Source organism: Porites lutea, chromosome 1 (genome assembly GCF_958299795.1).
Source record: "Porites lutea chromosome 1, jaPorLute2.1, whole genome shotgun sequence".
In the NCBI taxonomy this organism is placed as follows: domain Eukaryota; kingdom Metazoa; phylum Cnidaria; class Anthozoa; order Scleractinia; family Poritidae; genus Porites; species Porites lutea.
Window position 1 is genome coordinate 26,254,120 of NC_133201.1, and position 27,904 is coordinate 26,282,023.

The window sequence follows — 27,904 nt, forward strand, 5'->3', positions numbered from 1 at the left end:
GTGTGTTCTAGTTCTGTCATTCCCCTTTCGGTTTTAAGACTGCGTAGCCAACGCGATCGTCAGTGAAGGCAAAACTTTTGGCAGAGGCCGAGCTGCGAAGCCGTGCGGAGAATGTGAGCTCGTTGTTATCGCGTTTTCGGCGTTCGCTTACGTTGTACCCACATCTGGTCCGAATCCGATTTGTACACGCAATTGGCTGTCAGGAATGTGAAAGGCGATAAAAGAGCGCATGCTCGAAATAAATCCTCAAAATGACGACCGTTTTTCGACGTCTTAAACAACGAATTTGATAGAGCCCGTGAAGATAAGATAAAAAAGGTTTTATAAGTTATATTGAGACAGAAAAGTACTTCTTCCGTAAAAATATTTATTTGAACAGACCTGAAGATGAATTACACACGCCATAGCGCGCCCAGGAGTCAACACTCACGTCATTCGCTTACAATCTAGCCAATAAAAAAAAAATGAATTTTGTTACTTGACCAGATCTCGCCTTCGGCTTCTTCAACAAGAGATCTGGGTACAAGATTAGGCGTTCGCTCGAGATTAGCGGTTTCCTCGCCAAAAGTCTCACGCTGTTCTAGGCCCTTTTTCCCTTGTAAACCAAGAATTGTGATCATGCGTGGGTTATTAAGACAGCATGTAGATTAATAGACCAAATATGAATAACGCGGCCCAATTTAAGTGGTCACCCAAGCCACGCAAAGGTTTTTAGCCGTTAGCGGGGCAACGGCTAAACTTTCATCAGCTCAGTTATTTCAGGACCTGGAGAATAGCCCACTTTTGATAAGTTAAAATTCTTACATGGCTCCGATGCTTTAGGGACAAAATTGCAAAATCTTTCACGACTCCATTGTCTCGCAATTCCCAAAAGAGACTTGAGCACACTGAAAACCAAACCAAAATCCTCGGAGTCATGTTAGAATTTTCGAATTGGGGCTATTGGTTCGGTCCCAGGAAACGCGCACGTAACCTCCCGCTCTGCAGTCAAGAGCTCTACCGACTGATCTAATCCTGCCGCGGAAAAAGGTAGGGTTTTGTCTTGTTCCCTCTTCCGATACAATGAACAGTTAATTATAAAAGATTATTTGGATGCACTAGTTGCGCTGAAATCAGTTGGTGATGTTATACACTGACAAGAGTGGTTATTATTTACAGGGTGGACATTGCAATTACTGACACGAAAATGATTGAAGAATTCGGGAAAGGGATACAAGGGAAGCTTAACTTAATTGAAATTAAAAATTTGCCCCTACTGACACGTAAGCAATTGAACAATTCAAGCATGGAATCAGAAAGGATCAGAAAGAATTTTTCAAAGCTCAATTGCGATTGAGTAAGCTATAGACCAAGAGCATTGTGATGCTTCGAGAGGGATTCGAAAGATCACTTGAAACAATGTAAACGCGTTCGATCTATATAGGCCAAAAGAGTCCAAAGAAGACCAAACAAATTGCATAGGTTGTTTAGTCAGTTGATTTTAAAACGCTCAAAACTTATGCGACATTCAGTGCAGTTTCAGTTGTGAAAACAAAAAAATTAAAACCATGCAAACCGACAGTTTTTAATAAATCTTGAAAGCTAAATTCAGTTTAATTCCTGTTTACTGTCGCGCACATACACGAGCTAGAGTCAAGTATTGGCTTATTTTTTCAAGTACATTTAATATTCCAATTAAAAGTATCACTTGTATTAAATCGCCATTGCGTCTTCATAAAATACTCAAGCTTACTCACCAAACGACTTTTACTCAATTACAAACTCATAAAAAAGGCACTTGCTCATTTTATGTTTTCAAAGGAATCGAGCTCTGAAAGATACTTGGAAATACCCTCTGGCTAGTAAATAGTTTGTAATCCCCCTTTATTCAAAAGTAGAATTTCGTGCACAGTCGAAGTGGCATTTCTGCTTACAGTGTCCATATTGCATTCATCTGCAATATCAAGTGCTTGCATTCGAGTCTCCCACTGGAATATTGGATTGTATTTTTTTAAGCGTGCTGAATATAACTTCACAATAAAAAGCATTAATACCAGTGCGAGACTTTCTTGAAGTGTCAACAGTAGATCACGCCATACTGCTTTGAAATTGAAAACTGAAAACATGGGGACAGTCTATTTGCTTTTGATGGCCTTGCATGTTATTGGTATTATTTCAAACATACGATTATTATTGAGCTGCTTTACCTACCGTAATAATTTCCAAAACAGCAATGCATTGGTTATCTTCCAATCCATCCTTCATCTCACGCTTTTGGCTCTGAACGCAGACGATACCATGAAGACATTTAGCACTGACAAACAACAACTGGAACGGAGTGATATAAACGGAGTCCTTATCACTTCCGTAGGTTTCTTTTTGGTTTACAACATAATGGCAATGATAGCCGTCGAATATCCCTCAGTATTCTGTCTTAAACAAGCGCCGTCTGCTCGAACAGCCATGTTTGGAACTCTTGTAGCTGGCATAAGTACAGTTCTATTCTGGACTGGCTTTTTAACTTTGGAACCGGCTCTGTGTAATTCTCAAATAGCTTCCACCATGACCTGCTCGCTGCTTCTTCTTATCATGGTTGCGGTTGTTTGGAGAATTTGTGGAGCAGCGGAACATGCCAACACAAGATTCGAAATCAAGCAATCCTCTGGTCATATAGTGGAGTTATTGAAAGCTGACAAGACTAGTGCATTCGTCGCCACTTGTTTCCTAGTACTCGTGATTTTCACTTTGAGTTTGTCCGCGATTGGATATGTACGAAACGTTCAAGAGGAACATTTGGAAGCGGTTATTTTCTTTAAGAAAGTGTTATATTTATTTGATATGTGTTTTGGTGTTGGAATTGTTCTTCCTCTAATTTCTAGCAGAGTGGTGGAGCAGATTGACAGATTTTCTAACGAGGAAATTTTGATTATTTGAGGATCTCAATGAGGTGGTAGCTTTACGGTTGTTAAGTGGAAATTTAGGCTCGGTTCAGACGCCGCTCCACTCATGTGCCGAACCTAACTAATGAATTAATAACGACAAAAGAGCCGCGTCTGAATCAATTTGGTACGGCAGTTTCACTTTGGTGCAGCAAAAGCGTTAAGTTCGACAGAGTCAGTCGAACTTTTGTCGAACTTAAGTTAGGCTCGAGACACGGTGCACCGTCTGAATCAAATGTGGCACCACGTGTCCCCCCAAAGTCTAACTTATTCAATTAGGTTCGGCACATGAAAAGGACGGCGTCTGAACCAGGCCTAAGTCCTCCGTATCCTGCGAGGAGGGACAGAAAATCATGTCTTAGATTCCGGATTTCAGGTATCGGATTCTTTCTCATTGGAACTTGGATTCCGGATTCTAATCTTTAGTGGGATTACGGATTCCTTGGGCTGTATTCCGGATTCCACAAGCAAACATTTCCCGGATTCCGGAATCCGAAGTCCCTTACATTGGGCGACAACGGATTCTTAACCATGTTATGTTCCTTTTAAATTATTTGTTTCATCATCCCTGGGAAGCGCCATAAAAAAAGAGAATAACAAAGTATTTAAATCTAACATTTAAATTAATGGAATCAGCCAGTGGCCAACAATCGGCGGCTTTATCATCACTGGCTCCCTGTCTAAAGTTCTGTTTATATTAGTTTCATAAATAATTTACAGCCACTGATCGTTGTCTGGAGACTGCATCACTTACTCACCCACGACTCTCACTTGCAAATTCATGAAAACGTGGTCAGCTCTGTTGATGTTCAAGAGATCTGGTATGTTATCATAATGAGAAAATCGGCGAGAAATTGCGCTAGAATGCAAGCGAGTCAAATATCAGGGCTAATCCTCAAAAGGGAGAGCATATAGAGCGGTTTTCATTTGAGTGTCGAAAAGTAATTGGTTTTGCACTTTCTACACGATGCGATTGGCTTAAAAGATTCGCGCCACCTTTTCATCCAATCAGAAGTAAGACCAAAGCCAATTGTGACGCGCTCGCATGCATTTTCCCGCGCTTTGCGTCAGCCACATGTAATTACTTCGAGTTTTGATTGGTTCAATGTATTGTCTGTGTCCTATGTGATTGGCCAGAGTAATTACTTTGGTTTTGGTTTTACGACACTCAAACGAAAACCACTCTATTTTAGGTGTTTTTCTGATCTGTACAACTATAGAAATTAAATCATATTTATGTGGCTCCCATAGAGTCTTGGGTGCCTGAGGATAACAAATAACTCATTCACTTGAATCCTGACGATTTTAAAGGAAAAACTGTTTTAATTGCAAGGATGGCAGCACTGAAACAGGGCATGGCGGCGGCTTTCGACTCAAAACGATTCTTCTTTAGGGCCAGTGATGTACTTAAGGATACGATTGCTTTTGTTGATCATGAAGACCTATATGTGTATGTGCACTCACACAACGTCAGATCACGCCACATCATGTGAACCGGAAAGGGTCAAGACTGTTTGGATAGCTGGAGATCCTTTGCACACTAAAGTAATCCTCTAGGCCGGCAAAAAAAAGTTAATACAAAACCTCTCAGCATATCTGTTCTGACCTTGCGAGAGGTCTTTTCTTTTTTTCGTTTAGACAAACAAGTCCAGGTGCAGTTTATTTTAGCTTATTTTGATGACTTTGGATGTTGTTGACGTCTTTTAAACATACTTCTGTTAGCAAAGCTGCTTGATGTACAAACATTAAATTAAGTTGACTTTGGCAGTATGGCAGATATGATTCTCCAATCTACTGTTTCCTCAACTTATTCTACTTGGTCTAAACCCAAGCCTGTGTAACAGGAGCTCAGAAGTAATATACGCGAAAGAGCGGTCCCTCGCGCGCCCCGTTCTTTCTTGCGCCCATTATAGGCTTTTTAAACGCTGATTTTGTTAAAGTATTTACCAATGGAAAGCAACTGGGTTGGTGTAACGTGAACGGCGTTCTCATTATTTCAGTGGGTTAGTCTTCTTCTATAACATGGTGGCCATCATAGCTATCGAATATCCCTCGGGTATTCTGTCTCCTCGAACAGCCATGTTTGGAACACTGATAGCCAGCCTCATTCTGGCCCGGCTTTTTCACTTTGGAGCGTAAGTGTGAGTCCGGGTACCCTCCGCCATTGTCTTCTCGCTCCTGTTTCTTCTAACGACGCTGATTGTTTGGAGAATTTACAGAGCTGAAGAAAAACCATGTCCTCATGCAAGACAAAAAGGGTCTGCATGACCTTTTTATCTCGTCTTGTTCTGCAATAGATTTTTAACCGTGGCATCGTAGGGACTCCCGAATACCCTCCACCATTGTCTCTCCCTTGCTGTTGTTTCTTACGACTGTGATTGTTTGGAGAATTTGTAAAGCTGAAGAACAAATCTCGTTAAGAAAACAAAAATCATTAACTGTCTTGTCACCTGCTAGATTTAGTGAACCCCGAAAGATCGGTGTAGTTAAGTGCAGCCGTTAAGCCGCCTGTTAATATGAAGTTGAGCTCGCAAGCGATCCGGCAGTTGTCCGGAAAAACAGTTCGAAGCATTCATTTACCGTAAAAGAGAATGCTGTGTTTGTCCATCATATGCTCCGATCTTGGCATTTAATACTTAAACTAAAATTTCCAAGAAGGTAATTGATTTGAACGTCTTTGGGGAACTAATTGATGGTCGTATTCAACTGTCTAAATCACCAGTGCAGTCAGTCAAGACAACGGAGTTTTGACGCCTCTTCGTACGCCTTAGAACTCCTGCCCCACGAAGCCTACACGTCTGTGGTAGCCGGCGTATACAGTCGCCATTCATGGCTTCTCGCCGCGGGGACGTTTCAGCAAAATCGCTCGATAAAACGTTTTTCGATCTGAAAGGTCTTTTAACCGTTTAATTGAAAGCATAAAAGAGTATACTAAAGGATTTTTTCCCGATGTCTTTTCGAGCAAAAAAGGAGGCAGTTAAGTAAGAACGTTTCCTTGAAACCCGTCAAACTTACAATCCATCCAAGACTCAGAGAAAATCTATTTCCCCTCGTTCACATTTTGATTAGCCTGGGTAGCAAGCGAGAGCGTCTCCGTGCGGTTTCGGAGCAAAGAACAAGGAATGAAAGTCAAAGACCGCACGAAAAATGGGGCGAGTAAAAACCGAAAATCGAAAATATGTGTAATCATATCCGCTTACTCTAAGATAAAGGAACATTACGTAACGTTAACGTAATTCGGAAGGTATATCTACTGTATAAAATTCAAGATATGAAAAGCAAAAGAAAACAAATATATGCTGAACGATAGGATTTGGAATGAGGTGAGGCACATTTTGTTAAAAGGGTAAAAAATGATTGCAGCTATGTTAAACATACCAATCCGATTTTCCTTTTAAGTTTTACTAGAAAGCCTGTTTTATCAACCGTCTAACTCTCTTACCATTCTTAACGAGTATAATTCCTCAATAAAGTACAAATATTGCCTCTCGGTGTTGTTTTCTGTCGTTCTACGAGAGCGATTTAACAGGTTTAATCAATTTTCGTGCGAAAAATGCGTGTACGTGTACTTACTAAATCGAAAAATAGGAACGTGGATTGAAACTGGATAGACAGGTTAGATTCTCAGAGGGACTGGACACGAAAACACTGGGAGATGGTACCAACTTATACGCGACTTGTGGTAAAAAATTCAGTGAATTTGTATTTTTTGCCTTTAGGGCCCAATTCCCCTCGTGAAAAACACGGCTTTTCACGATTATTCACAAATACTGTAGTGCCAATATTTAAATTCATGTTGGATGTTTCTTTTAATTTTGCTAAAATGCGAGCCTCACTAACTCGGTATATTGGTGATTTAGAGTGCCCCACTACAAAATGTAAGCATTTTTCGCATGAAAATTAACATCGAAGCAGTCGAATTAAATCGCGCCCGTATAAACACAGAAAGTGACACCAAGGACAAAATGTGTTTTATTTTTTATTGAGGAAGTTAATCCTTTATAGTCAATTTATTTGTTCTACGTTTACCCCCCACACAGACTCTTAACTATACTTAGGCACGTGTGGTTTGCTATTTGAAAGTTTAAGAGCGTAGGGATAAAAGATGTTTTCTAGATTAGAAACATACTGACCGATAAGATTAATGTTATAACAGTATAACTGCAATCATTCTATTATCCTTTTAACCCAGTATCCTACATCTCAACTCATATAAATTTTAAAATCTATTCATTGACCTTGATCCGCAAAATTGTTTTCGATTTTTTTCCTTTTTTTTCGTTCAATTCTTTTCGCGGATAACTTCAGAATTACTAACATAAAGCCAATATACCTTTTAACCTCTTTGGTGATTAATAAAAACTACAACGAATGTAAATATAATTTTTCTACGTTTTGGGTGAAATTTTGGTAAAACGGATTTTACGGAACCGCCTTTTCTAAATGCTGCCTTGTTTGCCCCCCCCCCCCCAAAAAAAAAAAAAAAAAAAGAAAACGTCGAATGCCTGCAATTAAAATCTAGAAAACGCTTAAAGATTGAGAGAGGAGTTGTTTACTCTGACTGCAATTAATGTAGTACAAAGGCGGTTTTTCATCCGACTATCGTTCCTTTTTTTTGCTAAACGCCCAAGCGACCGGCAGGGAGCAATAAGCTGGGGCTGTATTCGCAGATCGCAGACTACTACCTTGCAGACATCCTCTGGGCTTTGTAAGCAGGCGTTGAAAGGCGCGTAAAGGCTGCCTTGACCGGCCGCTGGCCATTTAGACACGTTGTAAAATATAACCATCGATGTTTTCCTCGCAGACGCTAAATTCGATCACCTTCATGGAGATTATAGGTAAAGCAATGCCAAGACCAAAACACATGGTGAATAGATAGAGCAATTTCTCGCCGTAAAAGAATGACTCGAACTGTTCTTCTTGAAAATTGAACGTGTACCCGATTGCTTGCAAACTCAACGTCAAAAAAACAAGCGCTAAAAAGCTGGTGGACACGACAGTATTGGTCTTGTCAGCGCTCAGTAACTCCAGAAGATGGTAGGACGGTTCATCAACTTTCTTGCTTGAGGACGTGGTTGGTTCTTTAGCTCTGCAAATTCTCCAAACAATCGGAATCGTTAGAAGAAACAGCAGCGAGCAGACAATAACGGAGGGTACCCGAGACTCGCACATATTCTCCAACCTGAAAAAGCCGGACCAGAATAACACACCTATTGTACTGATGCTGGCAGTCAGTGTTCCAAACATGGCTGTTCGAGGAGACAGTTCTTGTTTGAGACAGAATACTGAGGGATATTCGATAGCTATGATGGCCACCATGTTGTAGAAGAAGACGAAGCCCACGGAAATAATGAGAACGCCGTTCACGTTGCACCAACCCAGTTGCTGTTGTTTGGTAAATAAATTCATAGAATCGTCGGCGTTTAGACCCAGAAGTGTGAGCTGAAGAATAGCTTGGAGTATCATACCTGCTCGGCCACTCAATTGAAGATTGGATCTCTCGTCAAACTTCAAGCAGCTCACTAACAATCGTATGTTCAAAAAGGCACCAACCACGTGCAAAGCAATGGAAAACACGTAAATTGTACCCATGTTCTTGTATGGGCAGCAAAGAACGTTTTTGGTTGTAAACACTACCGCTGTAGAACGCGCATTATATAATCGGTGGCTGGACTCTTGCCCTTTTCTCAGACACGTGATATGGCGTGATCCGTTGCGTGATCGAACTGTGGCTTTCGACCTGATTCCGTGAGAGACACATTTCCACAGTTTAAAGGGGAGCCCGGTTATGAAATCGAAAGCCGGCAAACATCAGAGATGATTGAAGATGAAAACAACAGTACTGCAGTTTTAGTTGAAAGCTCCCTGATCGAGCACAATGATTGAGTTTGTTTTCTGCTCTCAAACTGAGAATGAATGAATTAATAATAAAACCCCCCAACTCCCAGGAGACAGGAATGTCATTGAATTGAGCACAATAATCCATATCACAAACTCGGCAGCACCGCAGTAATGTAACATTTCACTTCAGTTAACTGTTTACGGGTTGAAAGGGGAAACTTCTTTCCGTTCTTTTCACTCGCGCTACAACTACGGTTCGGGTACACCGCTGTTTTGAAATTCAAAAGGGCGATTGCAATATTACACCAACACAAAAACATTCGCGCTCTATCTAGCCAGGAGTAGATAATACATGTAGATAGGAATCGATATCGTAAATCAATCGATATAATTGATATCAATCAAGCCAGGGGTCAGGCTCCGCATTTAGGGAAAAAGAAGAAAAAAATCAGCTTGAGCGAAAAAAAAAGAAATCGCTGATTTTTTTTTTCTCCTTCCCCCTATGCGGCGCTTGGTCTGGTCTCTGACTAATCTAAAAGGGGCTGTGTCACGGCGGTCCAGTTCATTGATAACGGAAATCGATCGAAATCGAAGTCAAAGAAAAGATAATTTATCGATTATAATCGATCTCTCTTGCAAAAATCGAGAACAATCGATTGTAATTGATAGTAATCGATAAGAAGGAATAAGTTTGAAGCGTACATTTGTAGCGTTGCAGTTACACCTTTTAAACATCCACGAGACCGACATTTTATTTTTGACGTCTCGTCACGCCTCACGTGCCGAGGTACCGCGCCTTTCCATCGACCGCGGTAAACTGAGATACAGTGATTGTTTCGAACATGGCGGCTTGACGGGAAAGTCTGATCGATCTACTCACTCACCAAGAATGCAATTTCAAAGGCAGATTTTATCTAGAATAGCTGCTTCCTGCATTCATGCACGAAAACTGAACAGCTGCAGTAGTAAGTTGATCACAAGAAATTCGGTTAAAGGTAAACAGTGTTTATTAATAATTACAAGAGGGCACATCTGTTGTAGCCTGAATTCCAGTCGTTTTCTCCTCTGAGTAATAACGACTCGAAGTAATCGGATAAAATTCAGGCTAACATCTGTTGTCCATGAATCTTTCCTTCCTTCCTTTTCCTTCCTTATTATTTTCAGTTATTTCGCACTGTAGTCCCCGGAAGTCGTAGTTCCTCTCGTGGAATGGAACGAACACTGGCACTTTACCGACTTAATTTTGCAAATGTGGCTTCTATTTCATTTTACATCTTTCCAATTTCTTTTGATGTGACAGTCAACTTTGAGAGCGCGGCGAATGATTTTTTTTGAAACATTTTGGTGAAATAGGGGCGGCCCGAGAGTGATACGTGTATGTAACAGTTTATTCGGTACAGATATCTGGCCACTTCATTTTAATGTCATCACTCTTTGATGGACAAGGTGTAACGCAGTGGGGGTTCCCGATTTAAAAGAAAAGGCCGAGTACACTGCAGGTTAGCTGGATATAAAACTTAGCATAAATAAAAAGAAAAATTATTTTTTACTGTCTTGTCTGAAATGGAAAATGCAGGGCAAGTAATCTACTGATTTCGTTGGAGGCTATATAGATTGTTTGGTGGCGAGATGTCTGTTTCATGCATATCACTATGGTACCATGGAACAAAGCTGTTGATGTACGATCACACTTTCCCACCAAACCATAATCACCACTAAGAAATGTATAAAAATGTGTAATTTTCTTAATACTTGTTGAAAGGAAAATTCCAAAGGAAAATTCCAAAGGAAAATTCCTTCACTTTAATTTTACAATGAAATGGTCAAGTGACAACATTACCCTACTAAGTATAAAAAGGGCTTTTGAATTTTAATAACTTGCGCCTCTTGAGTGATGCAACTTAAGCCGTTTAAAAAGTCGCAAGTAAATAGGTACACAACAAGTGAAACTAAACCGTTACTTAATCACATTTACAAAAAAATGGATTAAGTTATTTTTTTATGTGATTGTATGGAAGGTAAGGATCCTTAGGTATTCTGGGAACAAAAACATTGCCATCATTGGCACATGCACGAGTCTCACACCAACTTGACATTCATCAAACCTTTTATCAGTGTTTAGAGTATTAACCCTTTAAGCCTCAATATCCACATACAATTTCTCCAAACTGATCTCTATACATTTCCATAAAGAATTAGCTGAGAGAATTTGGTAAAAGATCAAGGCATTAACTCTTTGGTGATCATTTTATTAATTCTCATAACATAATCTCTTGACAATGTATAGATATCGTTAGGAGAAAATTGATGTTGGTCACCATCGGGACTTAAAAGGTTAAGGCCCGGTTCAGACACTGATCTTTTTATCAGCTGAACCTAATACAGTCGAACGTCGATTATCTGGACTTGTTGGGACCAGACGAAATAGTCCCGATAATCCAGGGTCCGGACAATCGAAAATATGAATATTAATGAAGAACAAAACTGATTAAATTGAGAAAATGACTATTAATCGTGAAACAAGACTTTTACAAATTGTTGGGGGGACCAGAAACTGGGGTGCCAGATGTTTGTTGCTGAATAAACCAGACATACAGGGCTTTATCGAGCTCTTCATCGTGTGCAACTTTCATTGATTTTTGCTTCTGTCCTTTGCTGGTCTCGTTGTACATTGGAATTAAGTACATGAAAAGTTCGGCGTCTGAATCAGTTAGGAATGCCTATTTCAATTTGGAATGGCTCAGCCGTTCTTCATGCCTAGCCTGGCCGGGAATTTTGACTGTGGAACGGCCTTGGAACAGCTTTGATTCAGATGCTAAACTTTTCATGCACAGAACCTATATTGCATAAATTATAATAAAGTATTTTGCAAGCAGTTTGATCAAAATGAGCATTTTTCTCCTTTTGAATTTAGTTCGGCATCTGAATCAATTCAGGCGGTCCAAATAGTTTGGGTCAGGTTAAATTCATAAATAGGTTCAGCTCATAAAAAGTTTAAAGTTTGGCGTCTGAACCGGGCCTAAGAGGAGGAGAAGTACAACATAAAGCTCATTAATATTACGATCTACAGATATGTGTTTGGCTGGCACATTTGTAGGAGAATCCTGTAGCCTCTGTCTTTTGAAGTTTGATGTTGTGCATGAAGGGTAACAAACCAAGGTCTGGTTACAGGTTTTAACTGTATGGTCAAATGTTAGGGTGATTTGGCCTGTGTCATATGCTGATCTTTTCCTATTTTGCTTCTCATTCTCATTGTAGATGCAAAACTTTTATTGTCAATGAAACCCGTAAATGACACTTACTATACAAGCAACATACCATCAACTTCTACTTTACCTATCCTACAAACATTCATCTTTCCTTGGATTAACTCAAGTGATATTTACAGCGATGTGCACAATAACTGGAGCCCTATGGTCTCTTTAAAATTCCCACATGCATCTGTTCTTGAGCAGCAAATTCACGAATTCATATTTCCGTTCTACTTGCCAAATGCGGACAAGGTCATTGGTGATAAAGAATCTCAAGAACTCACCATGGGCGATGAAACAAAAGATATTCCTACAGTAGCTTTCAGCAGTATACTGAAAAAACGTCACAAGAGGATGAAGAAACACAAGTATAGGAAAAGACGGAAGCTAGAAGTATTCAAGCGTAGGCGTTTGCAAAATATCAAGGACCGAAAGAGGCGTGCTAAAGAGAGGAAAGAAGAGCGTCAGATGCAAGAACAGGGGGCTGGTGGTTAAGCTGTGGCTAGTGAGTGAGGTGTCATTGTATAGCGCCAAAAAATATCCATACCCTCCCACCTCCTCTCGATGGAGCTTCAAATACAGATGTTTTTAGTGGGAGGGGGGTTCTGGAATTTCCAGAGGGGGAGGGAGAAAACCTACCCTGAACCCCCCCAGTGTGGGGGAGTATGGATGTTTTCTGAAAAAATACAATTTGACGTGAAGTTTTAAGATCCAAATTGTGAGACATTTACTCCTGTCGGGCAAAAGACCTTGTTATGATGATTTCTGGTTTGCCATAGAGCTATTATTTGCTGTGATCTCTTGTCATGACATCATGGCTATCATGAATATTAAAAATAAGGTCATTTTTGGTAGTTTTATTGTGTTTGAACCGGTGTGATCACCAAATGACATTGTCAGTAGAACCTCTCCTTTGGAACACCTCTGTTGAAGGGACACAAGATTTGGTCCTAGAAAAATGTTCACACAATCATGGTATTTGTTACCTCTAAAGAGAAAATGCCTCTGTTTATCTCCTCCCTCTCCCCAGTCCCTCCATGATTAGTCTCCCTCGCAGCCGTTGTGGTTTTGTCATGCAATGCTCCTCCTCAACAAGTGGATGCTGGGGAGGAGCATTGCATGACAAGATGAAAATGGCTGCGAGGGAGACTTCCCATGACTTCCCTTTGACACAAAGAGGCCTCTGCAGAGGAAAGATCAAATTAGGTACAGGGCTACTAGAAACACCATGATTGCTATTGATTGGTGGATTCTGAAACCTCAGTGCTAGGCATGCTGAGACATAAAACCAGTCACAAACAAACCACAATCAATATCATGAATATTATCTTTCATCGGAAAAATCTTTCTTATTTATTACAGTTGTACTGTAACAATGCCTGTTAATAGAAAAATGTTTAGACTTCACTTCAAAATTGGTAAAAATAATATCTCATTTCCAAGAATTTGTGAATGAAGGAACTGTTCAAGATACCTACATCAGAAAGAACATTTTACTTATTATAATCAACTGCCTACTTTCTGAAACAGGAATAATATATAAACTACAAATTAAAAATAAGACACTTCACAATAAAAAGCCAGTTTGGCAAAGCCCTAAACAAAAATTACATTTCAAGCAAGAGAACATGCCAACTGCATGCATATATTATAATGCACAGACATGTTCATAAAAATTGTCACTGAACAACTTAGTACACGTCACTAGACAAAGCGTCTAAAAATTGGATCATCGGGTTATTTGAGGTGCACAACCTTAATCAAGCTAAGACCAAGGCAGCTGGCACTCATGTACGCTTAATCTTTCTGAATGTTTGGAAATAAAGTCAGGCTTCACGTTACACCTTTTATGTCTCTCACAACATCATAGCAATATCTTTACTATCAGGATAAACATTAATGTGACCTCTGTAAATTTTAATTGAATTCATGATTTGTTGGAAAACAATGGTTGTTTACCATTGACATGGGCAAACCGGTTGGTCCATTTTGGGCAAATGGTATGCAAAATTCAGGACTGGTTAATTTCATCCTAGAATCGCATTCACCATTTCTACAAATCACTTCCATTTACCAAAAAATGACAGCGAAGGCCTGAAACTGGTATAAAAGTTGGCTTGAAGAAATGAAACATAAATTTTGTTTTGGAATACTTTGTTCGGCAAAAAGGGAAAACCTTTTCAGATGTCCTGTTGCTCCTGGAAGTTTTCCACTGGAAAGACCCAAAAAGTCGTGTTCCATTTACTTTCTAACTGGATTTTCCGGAAAATTTTTGTAAATTGTAAACAACCAATATTGCTACTTAAATATCAAATACTAAAAAAATGACTTGTGTTAGAAGCATTTTCCTTGATACCTACAAGTACATTACATAAAATAAATTATATATTGGATTGCTATATAATACTCACTAGTTAAAATTATTTTTTAGTCTGTCTAACACAAGGCAGACTGCAAGACCTAATGATTATTTTGTGGCAGACAGTAAAAATTTTAATAACTATCAAGGTTATGCTCTAGCAGAAACCAGTGGCCACTAGTCCTCAAATTTTCCTCTTTGGCAACTAGCTAGGAAATCTTAGTACTTTTTTCACACAAATCATTAAAATATATGCTTGCAGGCACCCTACATTTACTGGTTAAGAGCAATGGCCCCCTTCAATTTTCCACAGACCAAAGCCTTGAGTTTTAGCTAAAGACACAATGTTGGGTACATGTAAAGTAAACATATACTTAACTCAGTTGAGGATAGCATCATTCATAATTTTCCAACTTGGTTGTACTATTTAAGACCTCTAGTGCACTATTTGGTAAAAAACACTATAACCAGAAAATGCATATGAATTAAGGCAGCAGACAGTCTCATTCATTCTTATGAGGAAGAAGGTTGGCCTGGAGCGGGAACTGGAGTGTAGCCTTGTTGTGGCTGAGAGCTTGTGTGGCCTTCTATAGTCACGTAAGGAGTTCCTGCAATGGAAACTTACAAAAATTAATTTTTTTCAATCCTGCTTCATTTGATATTTACCATAAAATTCCGAAAATAAGCCCCGGGGCTTATAATTTTCAAAGGCCCTTTTTGATTGAGGGGCTTATAATTATATGGAGGGAAGTTGCATCTCAAAATCGGCTAGGCTTATACTTGGAGCAAAATTTACATCTTACAATCGCTTGGGCTAGCTTCTAGTTGGAAGGAAATTTATGTCAGTAATTTGCAGAACGATTTTACTGAAACTTGCCTTGAGGACGTAGACACTTCTAAAACGCAGCCATGCAAGTACTTTGTCAGCATGGACTGAGGAAATCCAAGCCAAGAGTGAAGAGGAACTATGCTAACAACAATAAACAATGACACTTTCTGACTGCAATCATTTGGCACACATAACAGTTCTTTGGCAAATACAAAAATTTATATGTTTTTGCTTTGTTTTATTTTGCATTTGAGGGCAATTTCCAAGTACAAGCCCCCGGGGGCTTATATTCTGAGGGGCAATTTTAAGGAAGGTTTTTTGGCATTATGAGTTTGGGAGGGCTTATAAATAAATATTTGGAGGGGCTTAATTTCGGAATTTTACGGTACCTGCAGTTCTAATTTAAGTGCTGTATTATGAAGCTTTTGAACATTGCATAGAAACAGGAAACAAATAAGCTGATATATCTTCATGCAACCTGTCACTGTACATGAATTATAAAGGAAACTTTTTTCACACTTTTTTGATCTTCAGGGTATAGTGAGGTGACATGACAGTTCAGTATCAGATTCTATGAAACTGCCCACCTACCCCTCCCTTATAACCCAAGATTTTTTTACCTCAGGGAGAGGTTACTGTTAAATTTGGATTAGGGGAGTTAACCAGAATCTCATATGTACTGATCTGACAGGACTGTTCTACATCATACCTGACCAGCTGTAGCCTTGTTCTCCTCCTCGGCTGCGATGATTTTGAAAAATTAGCAGACAAGATAGTGGCTTTATAAACAAAAAAAGGAAAATTAAATAGATAATATAGATTAAAATGAATGAAAAACAAAAAACAGAACCTAGAGGGTTTGGTAGCCTGCGAAAACATCGGTTTGAAGAGCGAGGAGAAACGGATGCTTTCGCAGGCTTGGTAATCAGTGCAAATACTTAAGATGGAATATTCAATCAGGAAATCGAGTAATTTTAATTTTCAGTGGTTAAAAACCTTGTAACAGAATATTTTAAGCCATATTGCATTCTTTTTTACACTTTTCAAGGGCTACAGATGTAATTAGTTATCTGTATTAACACCAAAGACAATTTCTTACGGGAGCCTGAGAAAATAAAAATCACCAAGCGTAAGACTCCATTTTGTGAAATTTGAGGCCTAAATGGAGTTTGTTTTCCCGGGCTCCAAAAAGAATTCCTTTTCTGCGGAGTTATTTCATACAACTTATTACATTTATAGCCGGCTTAAAAAGTGTGAAAAAGAATGCAATATGCTTGAAATTATTCTGGTTTTTGTCCACTGAAAATTAAAATTACTCCCTCATGGATTTTGTCTTAATATTTGGTTAGCATCTACATCTAGTATTGTAGAGAAAGAGAGATCAGATAAGAGAGAGATTGAGACCATTTTTGGCTAAAAAAATGGAGGGCACATTAAATTGTACATAATAAATACAGGATATTACATGGCCACGCAGAGATACGAAATTTCCCTTCTCGTGTTGAAAAAATATTTCAACACTCGAAGAGAAATTTCGTATCTCCAAGCGGCCAAGTAATGTTCTATTAATTAGATAAACACCAATGAACTACCAAACCATTTCACTTTAGTGTAGTAATACAATTAATAGTTTTTTGGTGTGAAAGGCACGATTTACTATGTAGCCATAGATTTGGTTATATTTTCTCATGTGAAGATAACATGTTATTTTCACATTGTGAAGATATCAACTGAAGTTTTCGCACAAAAGCTCACAGGTTGGTATTTCATTGGATTATTATACAGGTGTTTATATAATAAAAACATTTATGCCATGTCAACACACCTGCAATATATTTCACTATTAAAAACATACTATTACTTAGTAATTATCTTGTTATGAATTCACATCTAGACTGATACAGTCATGTAAGTATACCAACAGCAAAAATTAGGCTGGCAGCTTAATTGCAGGAATGGAAGTTTGTTAATTAGGACATCATTAAATTCAAAAGAGATTCTGGATCGACATACATGTATGTATTATTACTCACTGCCAGACAATAACTGCACATTATAAATAATAATAGTGAGTTTATGCAGCACAACGGCTAAACAGTGTTGTGTGACAAACATGACAGGGCTATTACATGCTTGTTCCGTTGTGACCTTCACTAAATATCAAAATTTGTTGGTCTTTTACCAAAAGATCTGTTTAATGGAAGTTCAGGTAATTTTTTTAAACAAAATTATTGGCATGTTGTCATCCACACACAGCCTGAGAAAACAGATGACATTTCCTGAGGCCATCACTGGTTTCCCCACGAAATGACGTCTGAGAAACAAGTGCAGAAATTCCATGCTGACGGCATGACCAATCAGAAGCACTACCCAGATGTGGGTAGTGACGTGTAATCAGTATGGAATTTCTGCGATCGTTTCTCAGACATCATTTCGTGCGGAAATCGTTGGTGGCATTGCAAAATGTTGTCTGTTTTCTCAGGCTAGTAGCACGGTTTGCTGTCTTCTTTACTCTCCTGTCCTGTGGCATAAGTTCACTAATAATAATAATAATAATAATAATGATACGCCTTTTAATTAATATCTCTGTACCTTTAAAATCAAACTCAAAATAGCCATTCTAGTAAAATAAGTGAAATGTCAAGGAAAACAATTGTGTACCATAAAAATGCATGCCTTAGTGCAGACGCATTATAACTTACATAAGTTTATAGTATAAGTATGCAGTCCCCTGTACTGGCTAGACAAAAAAATAAAAAATAAATTTTTATAAGGAGAAGAAAATTGCCTTAAAATATTTTTAACCTGATATGCGATGACTTCATTGAAAAACCAACAACTTGCATGATGGAGGACATGCAACAGAAAAGTTCTACATTCCCAAGTTGCTGAAGATCATAGAGTCTCATTAACTTATTAAATAATTAAATTACATTGTAAAAAAAAGGAAAGACAATTAAATGTTAAAGCAGTACTAAAAAGGATACCCTACACAAAATCTGTAGTGAGATGCTGTATAAAGACAAACAAAAGGACACAAAAATATTGATGGAAATAGCTTCTATAGCAGCTGAATACTACATTACTAGAATTATTTTACCTGGGCTGTGCTCTCAAAAAGTTTTTAGGAAGCCCAAATTGAAATTCATTTTTGTAACATATTGGGTTCCAGGTTCCTTGTATTTTGCACATGTGCAGTACCTTAAAGCTATAAAATCAGTTCACCATAGCCTGGGATCCTGAATATAAACTACTGTTAGTACTAATTAAGTTAAAATCCACGGAAATCCTCATTTGATTAATTTGATTAGGGAATATCAGTTGGCAATCCCTCGAACAGTGATTCCAAAATTTTGAAATAAAATTTTTATATTAAAAAGTTTTTTGACACTTACAATTGTTATCAGAATGATAATAGATTGCAATTACTATGATGTCATGTAAGATGGTAAACAGCATTCCAAGCAAAAACTGTAAAAACAATAGCATAACAAGAGCATTTTAGTACAATAAAAAGTAGTTTCTGTCCTTCTGTGACTGTACATTCAAATCGTTTATTATTAATGCACACAGGATAAATTAATGAGTTATTGATTGAAAGAAGATCATCACAATAGTAGGCACAACTTTTGCATTTTCTTTTTATATATTCATTACTTCATCGTCATCCTTTCACGGGTTAACCCTTTAAGTCCCAATAGTGACCAACAACAATTTTCTCCTAACAATATCCATACACTGTCAAGAGATAAAGTTATGCGAATTAATAAAATGATCATCTTAGAGAAAATTCCATGACCTTTTATCAAATTCTCTCAACTAATTCTTAAAGGAAATGTATGGAGATCAGTTTGGAGAATTTGTGTGTGAATATTGGGGCTTAAAGGGTTAATAATGAACCAACTCAATGACCTGCACCCAGCTGTTGGCTTGTTGGCTCAATTGGTAGAGCGCTGCACCTGAGTTTGATGCAGAGGTCAAGAGTTTGAATCCCGTACACTGAAGCCTGAATTTTTTATCTTTCTTTTTGCAACTGCAAAAGTATGTTGCGCCTATAACTAGGATGATCTTCTTTCACTTAATTCTTCACCCCACAGTTCCTGATTTTGATATAATTATTTTTTTATTCATCATTTCAAGTGAGTTGTTAATTAAAATCCTTTTAGCCCTCTCAGAACTAGTCTCAGCTCCCTCACAGCTGTTTTTGTCTTGTCACATAATGCTCTGCCCCAACAAATGGCTGCTCACATTCGAACCACATTCCTTTCCAATTATAACTGTTTTTAATTATCAACCCACAGAAATTTACCAGTTTTAAACTGAAAATAACATCAGTTTTCGCGCAAAGAATGAGCCCCTATGATTTCTGGTTGCATCAAAGGTGTCAGCCATGACGGGCTGAGTTATGTTACAATGCTTCAGGAACCCATCAGCGTTTTTTTAGCCTCGCTTGCTTTAACATAGACTACGAGTAGTCCCCCATTTTTCCTCAGGGATAGTAAACCGTGCGAAATGCGAGCGCGTGTGAAAATCACCCCACGCGAGAAAAGGCGACACGCGGGTGGGAGAGAGAAAAATGAGGGACTACAGACAAAGCCCAAGCTTTTGACCCTTCACGGCCGACTGATTTTGAAGTGTGAAGTTCGTATCCCCTTCCAAATCAATTAAGCGCATCCAATGGGATTCCTTCCCTTATTGAGCTGTCATTGCTCTTGTCATCGGCAAACTGCGGGGAATATTTATTGCATGCAAAAGAAAACCCAGATACTAATTTTCTTCACGGCTGTTTCGCGTGAAGAACTTGATAGTGTAGGCAACACACGACTTTTACTCATGCCAAAATGCTGCTTGTTCCAATTAATTTTTTTTTTCTCTGATGGGTAGGTTATGCTCTGGAGGAAAACGTTTTGACTGAGCAAATGTGATTTTTGCTGCTTATTTCATACTGAGAGGTCGTGACACGCATATTAATTTTCTGCGGTTATTGTTTATGGTTGGCACATATAAAATGCAATGTTTTGTCACGCTGGGCCCATGCCAGCTCGTTAGCGTTTTTAGCAGGATGGATAGTGATATCCAAATCTCGAAGAATGGATTGCAGCTTAAACTAAAACTACATTAACTATGGAGAATTGCGATGTGACTCAGTCATGACTGCTCATGAATTTTAACTGCGACTTGTTTTTCTGGAGATAATGTGAGTCTTTGGACTGGAGCACGTATTTCTTCCCTTGGTGATAACTTTTGAATTAGCTCAACAGCCTTGCGACCGTTATGTTATACCCACTTTGTGATCAGGCAAGACCATGGTTTCGGTTCTCCACGCGAACCTCATCAGTTGCTGGGTTGGCTTTCTGCTTAGTTACTTCTACAAGAGCAACTTTATTCATTTGTTCTGTGCTGTAGTTTGTTCTGCTCCAGTTATTTGTCCTGTAAATTGTGATTATGTCGAATGTTGATAGCGGCTGGCACGTTTTTGACAGATGTTGACAGATTTCCATGGAAGAGCCAATCAGAGTTTTGTGTTGTGAGAGCAACGCATTAATTCAAAAGCTTGGGCTTTGTCTGTAGTCCCTCATTTTTCTCTCTCCCCGCCGCTTGTCGCCTCTTCTCGCGTGGGGTGATTTTCACGTGCGCTCGCATTTCGCTAGCTCTACTATCCCTGAGGAAAAATGGGGGACTACTCGTAGTCTAGCTTTAACAGGGCTTCTGATAATTCATGGGAAAAAAAGGCAAATTTCGCGGGATTTTTGGGACAAAATCTCGGAAAAATCGGCTGATTTCGCGGGAATTTTCAGGGCAAACTTGGCTGGAAAGCAATCGGTAAAAAAATGGCGGATTTTGTGGTTATTTTCGGGCAAATTTCGCAAGAAATAGATTGGTTCTGCACTGATCAGACCAGCATTTTTAATGCTTTTCTAACAGAGGTCATCATTTTCTCTTTCAACAACAATACGCTCTAGAAAGAACCAATGGCAAAGCCTTTAACATCATGGCTAGTGCCCAGTTTTTCGCAACATAATCTATCCTGGTAGTTTCGGAACGTTGTTTCTATGTTTCAGTGACGAAGTTTTGACATAAATTTGAGAGTTTACGGCAAGTAAATACCCCCAGTAGCTAAGACAAGTTTCAAAATTGCTGTACAGACATGTATTTGATAAGATTTCTACCGAATTTCGCAGTATTTTGCGTGTTTTTGTGAATTTCGCGGGATTTCGTGGATTTGCCTGAATTTCGCGGCTCTGCGACCGTGCAAAATATCAGAAGCCCTGTTTTAAGTGGCGAGACTCAGAAAATGCCGGCATTTCTTTTTTTTTTTTGTCTGTGGGCCCCAAATCATCGGTTATTTCAAATTCTCCGGATTTCATGCCTTCTCACATTAAGCACATGGACAAGATGCACAAGATCTCAGTAATTTCAAACACCCCTTTCTCATTGTCTCAACTTTCTGTTGGTATAAGTTTTATTGCGCAAAATGTTATTTTAAAAAATTCAAAATTTCACATATATGGATCAGATGCAGAGATGCTTCGGTAAATTTTTTCAGAAAAAGGCTGCCCCCAAAAATTTGTGAAGAGGAAATGGAAGATTGAGAATAACAACAAAGAAGAAGTGCAGTTTCAAACACTACAGAAGGTTCCCGCACAGAGGGCGTATGAAGAAAGAAAGAACTTTCCACCCACAATCGAAAAAGGCATTCAATGGGCTGCAGTTCGATAAGTCTAAACAAACAGCGTTTTGTAGTGTTTATGGTGAATTTTCCCCCATCTCACGTATTGTAATTGAAAGAAAAATGTAAATGAGCATTAAATCTTCTATGTATTACATTTTGTAGATCATCATGTAACTTGAACCTGGAATCCATCCATACATTGTACCATCCATTAATTTGCCCCATTTATTAGCGTTACTTTCAATAGTTAAAACATTGCTATTTCAAGAACAGATTCTTGGATCTAATAAACTTTATAATTTGGTTAGTAAAATTTATGCCCACTTAAACCTGAAGGGTTAGTTATCCAAAAAATTAATTTCGACCCCTGGAAGGTGTGGAGTTAACTGTACATAAGGAGAAAAGTGTTGTTGTAGAGGAAATAAAGGAAATGGAAGTGAAATCTTGTAATGTGCAATTTATTTTAAAATGTAGGGCAATGTTTTTCTAATGCAGGGCTCGACGTTGCGACCTGTGCGGTCGCCAATGCGACCAGCTTTTACGCAGTGGCGACTAAATTTTCACGTCTGGTCGCCAACCTGGCCTCCGAGATAGGTGACTTTCTTCTTTGGGAAAACGTACACTAATGATAATTTGTTATCCTTTACAAAACTAACGGATAGTTAACGGTTTTTCTAACGCTCTAACCTTTTGCCCAAACGCTTTAATGGTTCGTTTAAAAGGCGTTTTAACGATTTGTTTAGACGCTTTAACCATTTTTTTCCAACACTCTAAAGGATTGTTCTTATGATCTAACAAACAGATGGTCCGTCTAACACTTGACTTTTACTTGAAAGAGGATTGTGAAAATCCCAAGTGCTGAATTCGACGGAGGTCTTATCGACTTTCGGGCAAATCGATCGCAATTCTCAACAGGTCGTCCCGTGTTTCTCCGGGAATGACTTTCAGCGCATCGATTTAAAACAGTTTCTTAATATGTCGAACATGTTTCTCGATTTTCGGACTCGATAGCAGATTAGTCTGATAAAGCTTAAGCTAATCGAGAGCCAACGGCGCTCAGTTATTTCTCGAGCTTCTTGTAAACAACTTTCTGTTGAGCGTGACGACCCAAATAAAAGCTCTGCCGTATTTTACTGACTTCTAACGAAGTACCGTTGAATTCATGCTGAATGTCTAACAGACTTCTCGCGAAATCAACTTTTTTGCCCGAAAACATCAGCGGCGTTTCCTCTTTCAAGAGACTTTCGATCACGTGCTACACAACCGCGAAATAGATCAAGTTTCACCGATGTTCATTTCTGAACGTGCAAATACATGGGACGCAAAACAAATTTTGCAGATTTTGTTCTTGAATAACTCAAATAAGTTTTTGTTTATTCCTAGAGTTTGTTTATCTAAATGTGTATTCCATTGCTTTAATACCTGTTTGAGGAGATTTACGCCTGAGTACGGGTTCAACGGCTGGTAATCGAGCCTCGAGCGAAAACCGTTCGAAAGAAAGTTCACAGGAAGTCTAAAGCATTCTTTTTCTGTTAAGGCTAAGTAAAAGATGTTAAGTTTATTGTATTCCATTAGTTCTTAAATATAGTATTTGGCGACTAGAAGACTTGTTCTGGCGACCAAAAATGAAAACTTGGGGGCCAGCTGGCCCCAAAATTTTTTTCTGAAAGTCGAGCACTGTAATGAATTGAGAGGCCACATGCAAAAATTCAGCTGATCTGGAAAAAAAAAACCAAAACAGCACTTAGTGATCCAAGCCCTTATCAACTTATTATAATCAAATCGGGTTACAGCCACGCAGTCATGCACCTAGCAGACTTCCAATGAAGAAGTTAAGATGTCTGTTACTCAAAAGGAGAAAAGTAAGGGTATTTGTATGGAAGGGTATCCTGAACAATATCATTTCTTACTATTCCTCCACATTCACAATTAATTCCACAGCCACGATGCCGAATTGCACGCTACCATTATATAAAGCATCTTGTTGTTAACAGATTATCAGCATTGTTCTGTCCTGTCACATGTAGACACAGACCAGATAAGGTCAGGTAAAGCATACATGGAAATATTGGAATTGCAAAACTCACAAACACTTTAAGTGGACGTCAGTTTCAATTCTCACTCTAGAACCATAGAACCATAGCTGTGATTGATTGATTGAAAGGAACGTGGTTCGAATGTGAGCAGCCATTTAATTTGTTGGGGAGGAACTTTGCGTGACGAGACAAAACTGGCTGCAAAGGAGGCTAACTCAGAACTTCCGCAGAAAAAAATTACAATAAGTATTTCTTTGATCATCAGCGCTGCATTAGTTTTTTCAAAATAGAAAACTGATTATAATATTATTATATTCAGAGTTCTATAAAGTCAGTGAACCAGTCTAATGGTGAAATAGTACATTGTCTCTCTAATTTTTCAGAAAGGGCATGAAGTTCTTTTTTGTCACAATTTAAATGAAACTTTTTTGGCAGACCTGCATTATTCTGCTTAATGTATCTAAGGATTTTACAACAAACAAATTTGGATTTAATTTTTTGATTTTTTTTTTGTACCACCTTTGGGTACTGAGATTAGTATACAGCCCCTCCATCATCAAATCGCTGTCTTATGTGTCCATTCCCTGAGAGCTCTATTTGTACTTCTGTTTTTTGCCCCTCCCTCCTCCCCTCCGTGATGAAAACAGGTGTCTGCTGCACTTCTTTGTAAAGGCAGAAATTATTTTTGCCTTCAGTAAACCACATGTACAAAAGACGTACAGCATAAAAATGAAAATTGTTCTACTTTTAAGCACTGCAGGAGTGAAAGGGATTTATAATAAGCAATTACCATTTGAGATGCATCCTCATTTGTTGGTGAAGCTATCGCCCAGACGCCCACAGCCAACACCAATAAATTGCAAAATAGATATGACACAGGTAACCATCCACCTATCTGATCACCCCTTTGCAAAAATAAAAATTATGGAATAAAATGTTTTTTAACAATACATACTTGAAATATAATAATAATAATTATTATTATAACATTAATAATAATATAATGCACAAGTAATGATAAGTAATAAAACCAAATCAAGATAAAAAATTTGATGTAAATTTACAACATAAACATGACAGCTAGCCCTTATTCACGAAAAGTTGCAGAAGTGCAGGGTAATGGTGATTGAAGACAAAATGGGAAACAGCTCAGAACAAAACTTCAACATCCTGCCCCAAGCATACCCCAGAAATTTGACACCTTAACCTTTCTGAAGGGGGAATGCCGTGCTCTCGGGAAAATTAAAGGGAGCCCATTACTCTGAATCTTTAAAATCTAGGCTGCCCAGCATATGATCTGTATGACAAAAGTAACTAAAGATTTTCTAGTTGTCCAATAACAAAAGTTTGGTGCCAGGGGCCACCGAGCTCTGCTAGAGTAAGGCCCTGAGGGGAAGGGAATTTGATAATTATTAGGGAGCTTAAGCAACAACAGCGGCAAAGGCTATGAAAATGTTACTTAAAAAGTGAAGTTACGCTGCCTCAAACTTAATCATGCTTATTCCATCTTGTTTAATTCATCAAATGTTGGCAGATTTTTTTTAAGTTGAATTCTAAAGGAATGTATTAAAGTTCACGAAAAGAAAAAGAAACTTGTTGTCTTGTGTTCCCATCCTCAAAAAAACAAAAAAAAAAGGTGAAATTAGGCACTTTCATGTTGTAGTTAACACAAAAATGTACAAAAAAGCGTGACGCACTTGCAAAGTTGTTGTTTTGCCAAAGGCTATTGCTTTTTTGCCATTTTTGTTGCCCTCGCCTTCGTCATTGCTTAAGCTCCCTATTGTGTTCGGAGGGGTAAAGAATTTGATTCACATGCATAAGGGGTGAAAGGAGGAGTAATAACACATCATATCTAGACCAGTGTGTCAGAGATCAGGTTTGAAAGATTGTGGCTTTATAACATCAGCTAAAAAGCAAAGGATTACACAAGCTTTGCTCTGTCTGCAAACTGAGCATCAAGAGCATTAGAAAGCTACATTAATAGCTAAAAGAGTTATGTGGGCCCTCTCTTTTTTAATTTCCTCGGGATGGGGGCATTTGATCAGCTATATAAGGTCCAATATTCAAACATCAAACTTTCCAAGTATCAAAACTTAATGCCTATTTGGGTCAACCTAAATGATGCGAGTTCGACAGTTCATTCAGATGTTGAGCTAATTAGTTGGTTTCAATTTATTTTCACAATGTATAATGGTCTACAATACGTACCAGTGTAACTAAATTATAGTAATTTACACATAAGGTTTGGGAAATGAACGTTTGAAGTTTGAAACAAAGTTGCTCCACAGTCAAAATTTCCATCTAGGCCACTCGAACTTAATTCATGGGTCAACCCAAATTAGACTTAACTGATTCAAACATCTATCTTTCATGTATACTTAATTGGCATATGAAAAGGTCAACGTTTTGAACTGGGCCTAAAATGGAATTACATGTAAGTGCATGATGAAGCATTTGAACAATATTTTGGTTTGGGGAATGGGGACTTTGAACACAAATTTTCCAAATATCAAGTGCCCGGGGGCCTGCCCAAGCGGGGGGGGGGGGGGGATGTTGAAATGGATGCATGCTGGGCATTTATAGGAGGTTTACCACCCCCTATAGCCCTTTTTCACAATGATGACATTTGACTACACTTACTAACAGAATTCATTTCTTGATTGCTTTCTTATTTAACTTTGTCAAGCCCACTGAGCTTTAAAAAAACATTAGCTCTAATTTGCACAAGAAAACAACAAAATGAAAGATTCTGGTAGTTGTTAGTAAAATTACATTTATCGTGCAATATTGTTCTTTACACTTCCTTGAAGCTAGCCTCTTTAACAAAAGTGTGACCTAGAGGTACATTGATCGCGGCTGCCATCACAAAAGCATCTGGAAAACTAAGGGTGGAGGGGCAGGCAAGGATGAGGGGTGGGAAGAAAAAGGGAGAAATGCCTGCCGGCAGAGCCTATGAAATTGCCGAATGCCAAAAACTGAAGAGGCCAATAAATCTTGTCAAGTCAATAGTGTCATAACCACTTGCTTTTGCTCCCAACCAAAAGAACTTTCTCCAGAGCAGACTCACAATTTTTCAGAGCCGCATGAATCAGGATAAAATACTCTGGGTGGAAGGCCCGGAAAGTGTATGTCATTTATGTTACCTTGATTAGCAGCTAGCAATTGAACATTTGAAACCACAGCAATCAGAGCACCTGTCTATCCAGTGTATGGCATTCGCCAAACGAACAATGGCTGACCGCAGGCATATTTTTTCCTCCCCTCCCCCTCCCCTATTTTGACCCATCAACCTCTCCCTTGGAATCATTTTTTGACTTGCTGTTCAACGTCCAAATCATTCGCACTGCATTAATACGCCTGCTTTGCAGGCTACCTTAAAGCAGTTATATTTGTGGTCATAAAGATACATCAATACATAAGAAAAGCAAAATAATCATAAAGTGTACAAAAGAGCAACAAATACTGTAATATCATATACTCACGATATCAAAATAGCACTGATTTAACTCCAAAATGTCACATGATTTACGGGCTTTCTTAAATTTGTTGCAAATAAAAATAGCTGATAGAGAACTTACCAAATTGTTAAAACGAAATGAACAGCAACAACAATCTAGAAATAAAACAATAACCGTTTAACAAAGGAAATAATTTACATGACAAACAAACACAGAAACGATAAGTTTAGTATAGTAATCGAATGGTCCTGCAAATGCCTCACAAATGACGGCAAAAAACAGCATCAACCGACAAAACATAGAGTCATTTCTTACCTTAAGTGAAACAGGAGGGAAATTGACTCTAATAGAATTGTCCATAGCTGAGAAAATGCACTGTTATTCCAGACACGTTCTGCTGACAGAGCAACTCAGGGGCAACTGAACGAAAGTGAAGGACTTCGGGCTCAGGTCAAACTGGGCACCGGGACGGGAGGGGCGTTTACCATCCCATTTGCTCACTCGTCCTTTCTCGCGAGGTATCGATGGCGGCCAAGGGT

At 38.6% G+C, this 27,904-nt stretch overlaps 1 protein-coding gene across 1 annotated transcript; it reads right to left on the minus strand.

Annotated features, from left to right (window-relative positions):
• Positions 1-13,369: 13,369 nt before the first annotated feature.
• On the minus strand, positions 13,370-27,795 carry LOC140936566 (type-1 angiotensin II receptor-associated protein-like). The gene is made up of 8 exons (XM_073386075.1): positions 27,681-27,795; positions 27,486-27,520; positions 24,698-24,812; positions 18,594-18,669; positions 18,186-18,210; positions 17,791-17,818; positions 15,908-15,977; positions 13,370-14,977 (listed from the first exon to the last, which is right to left on the minus strand). The coding sequence occupies exons 1-8, from the start codon at positions 27,723-27,725 to the stop codon at positions 14,883-14,885; spliced, it is 489 nt and encodes a 162-aa protein (XP_073242176.1). The 5' UTR covers positions 27,726-27,795; the 3' UTR covers positions 13,370-14,882.
• Positions 27,796-27,904: the final 109 nt, after the last annotated feature.

What these genes read in the sequence shown, in the direction of transcription:
- LOC140936566 (XM_073386075.1), bottom strand. Translation starts at nt 27,725, where the DNA reads ATGGACAATTCTATTAGAGTCAATTTCCCTCCTGTTTCACTTAAG. An exon ending in TCCCTCCTGTTTCACTTAAG is followed by an intron (nt 27,521 to 27,680) that starts GTAAGAAATGAC and finishes TTTTATTTCTAG; the next exon opens with ATTGTTGTTGCTGTTCATTT. An exon ending in ATGAGGATGCATCTCAAATG is followed by an intron (nt 18,670 to 24,697) that starts GTAATTGCTTAT and finishes TTGTTTTTACAG; the next exon opens with TTTTTGCTTGGAATGCTGTT.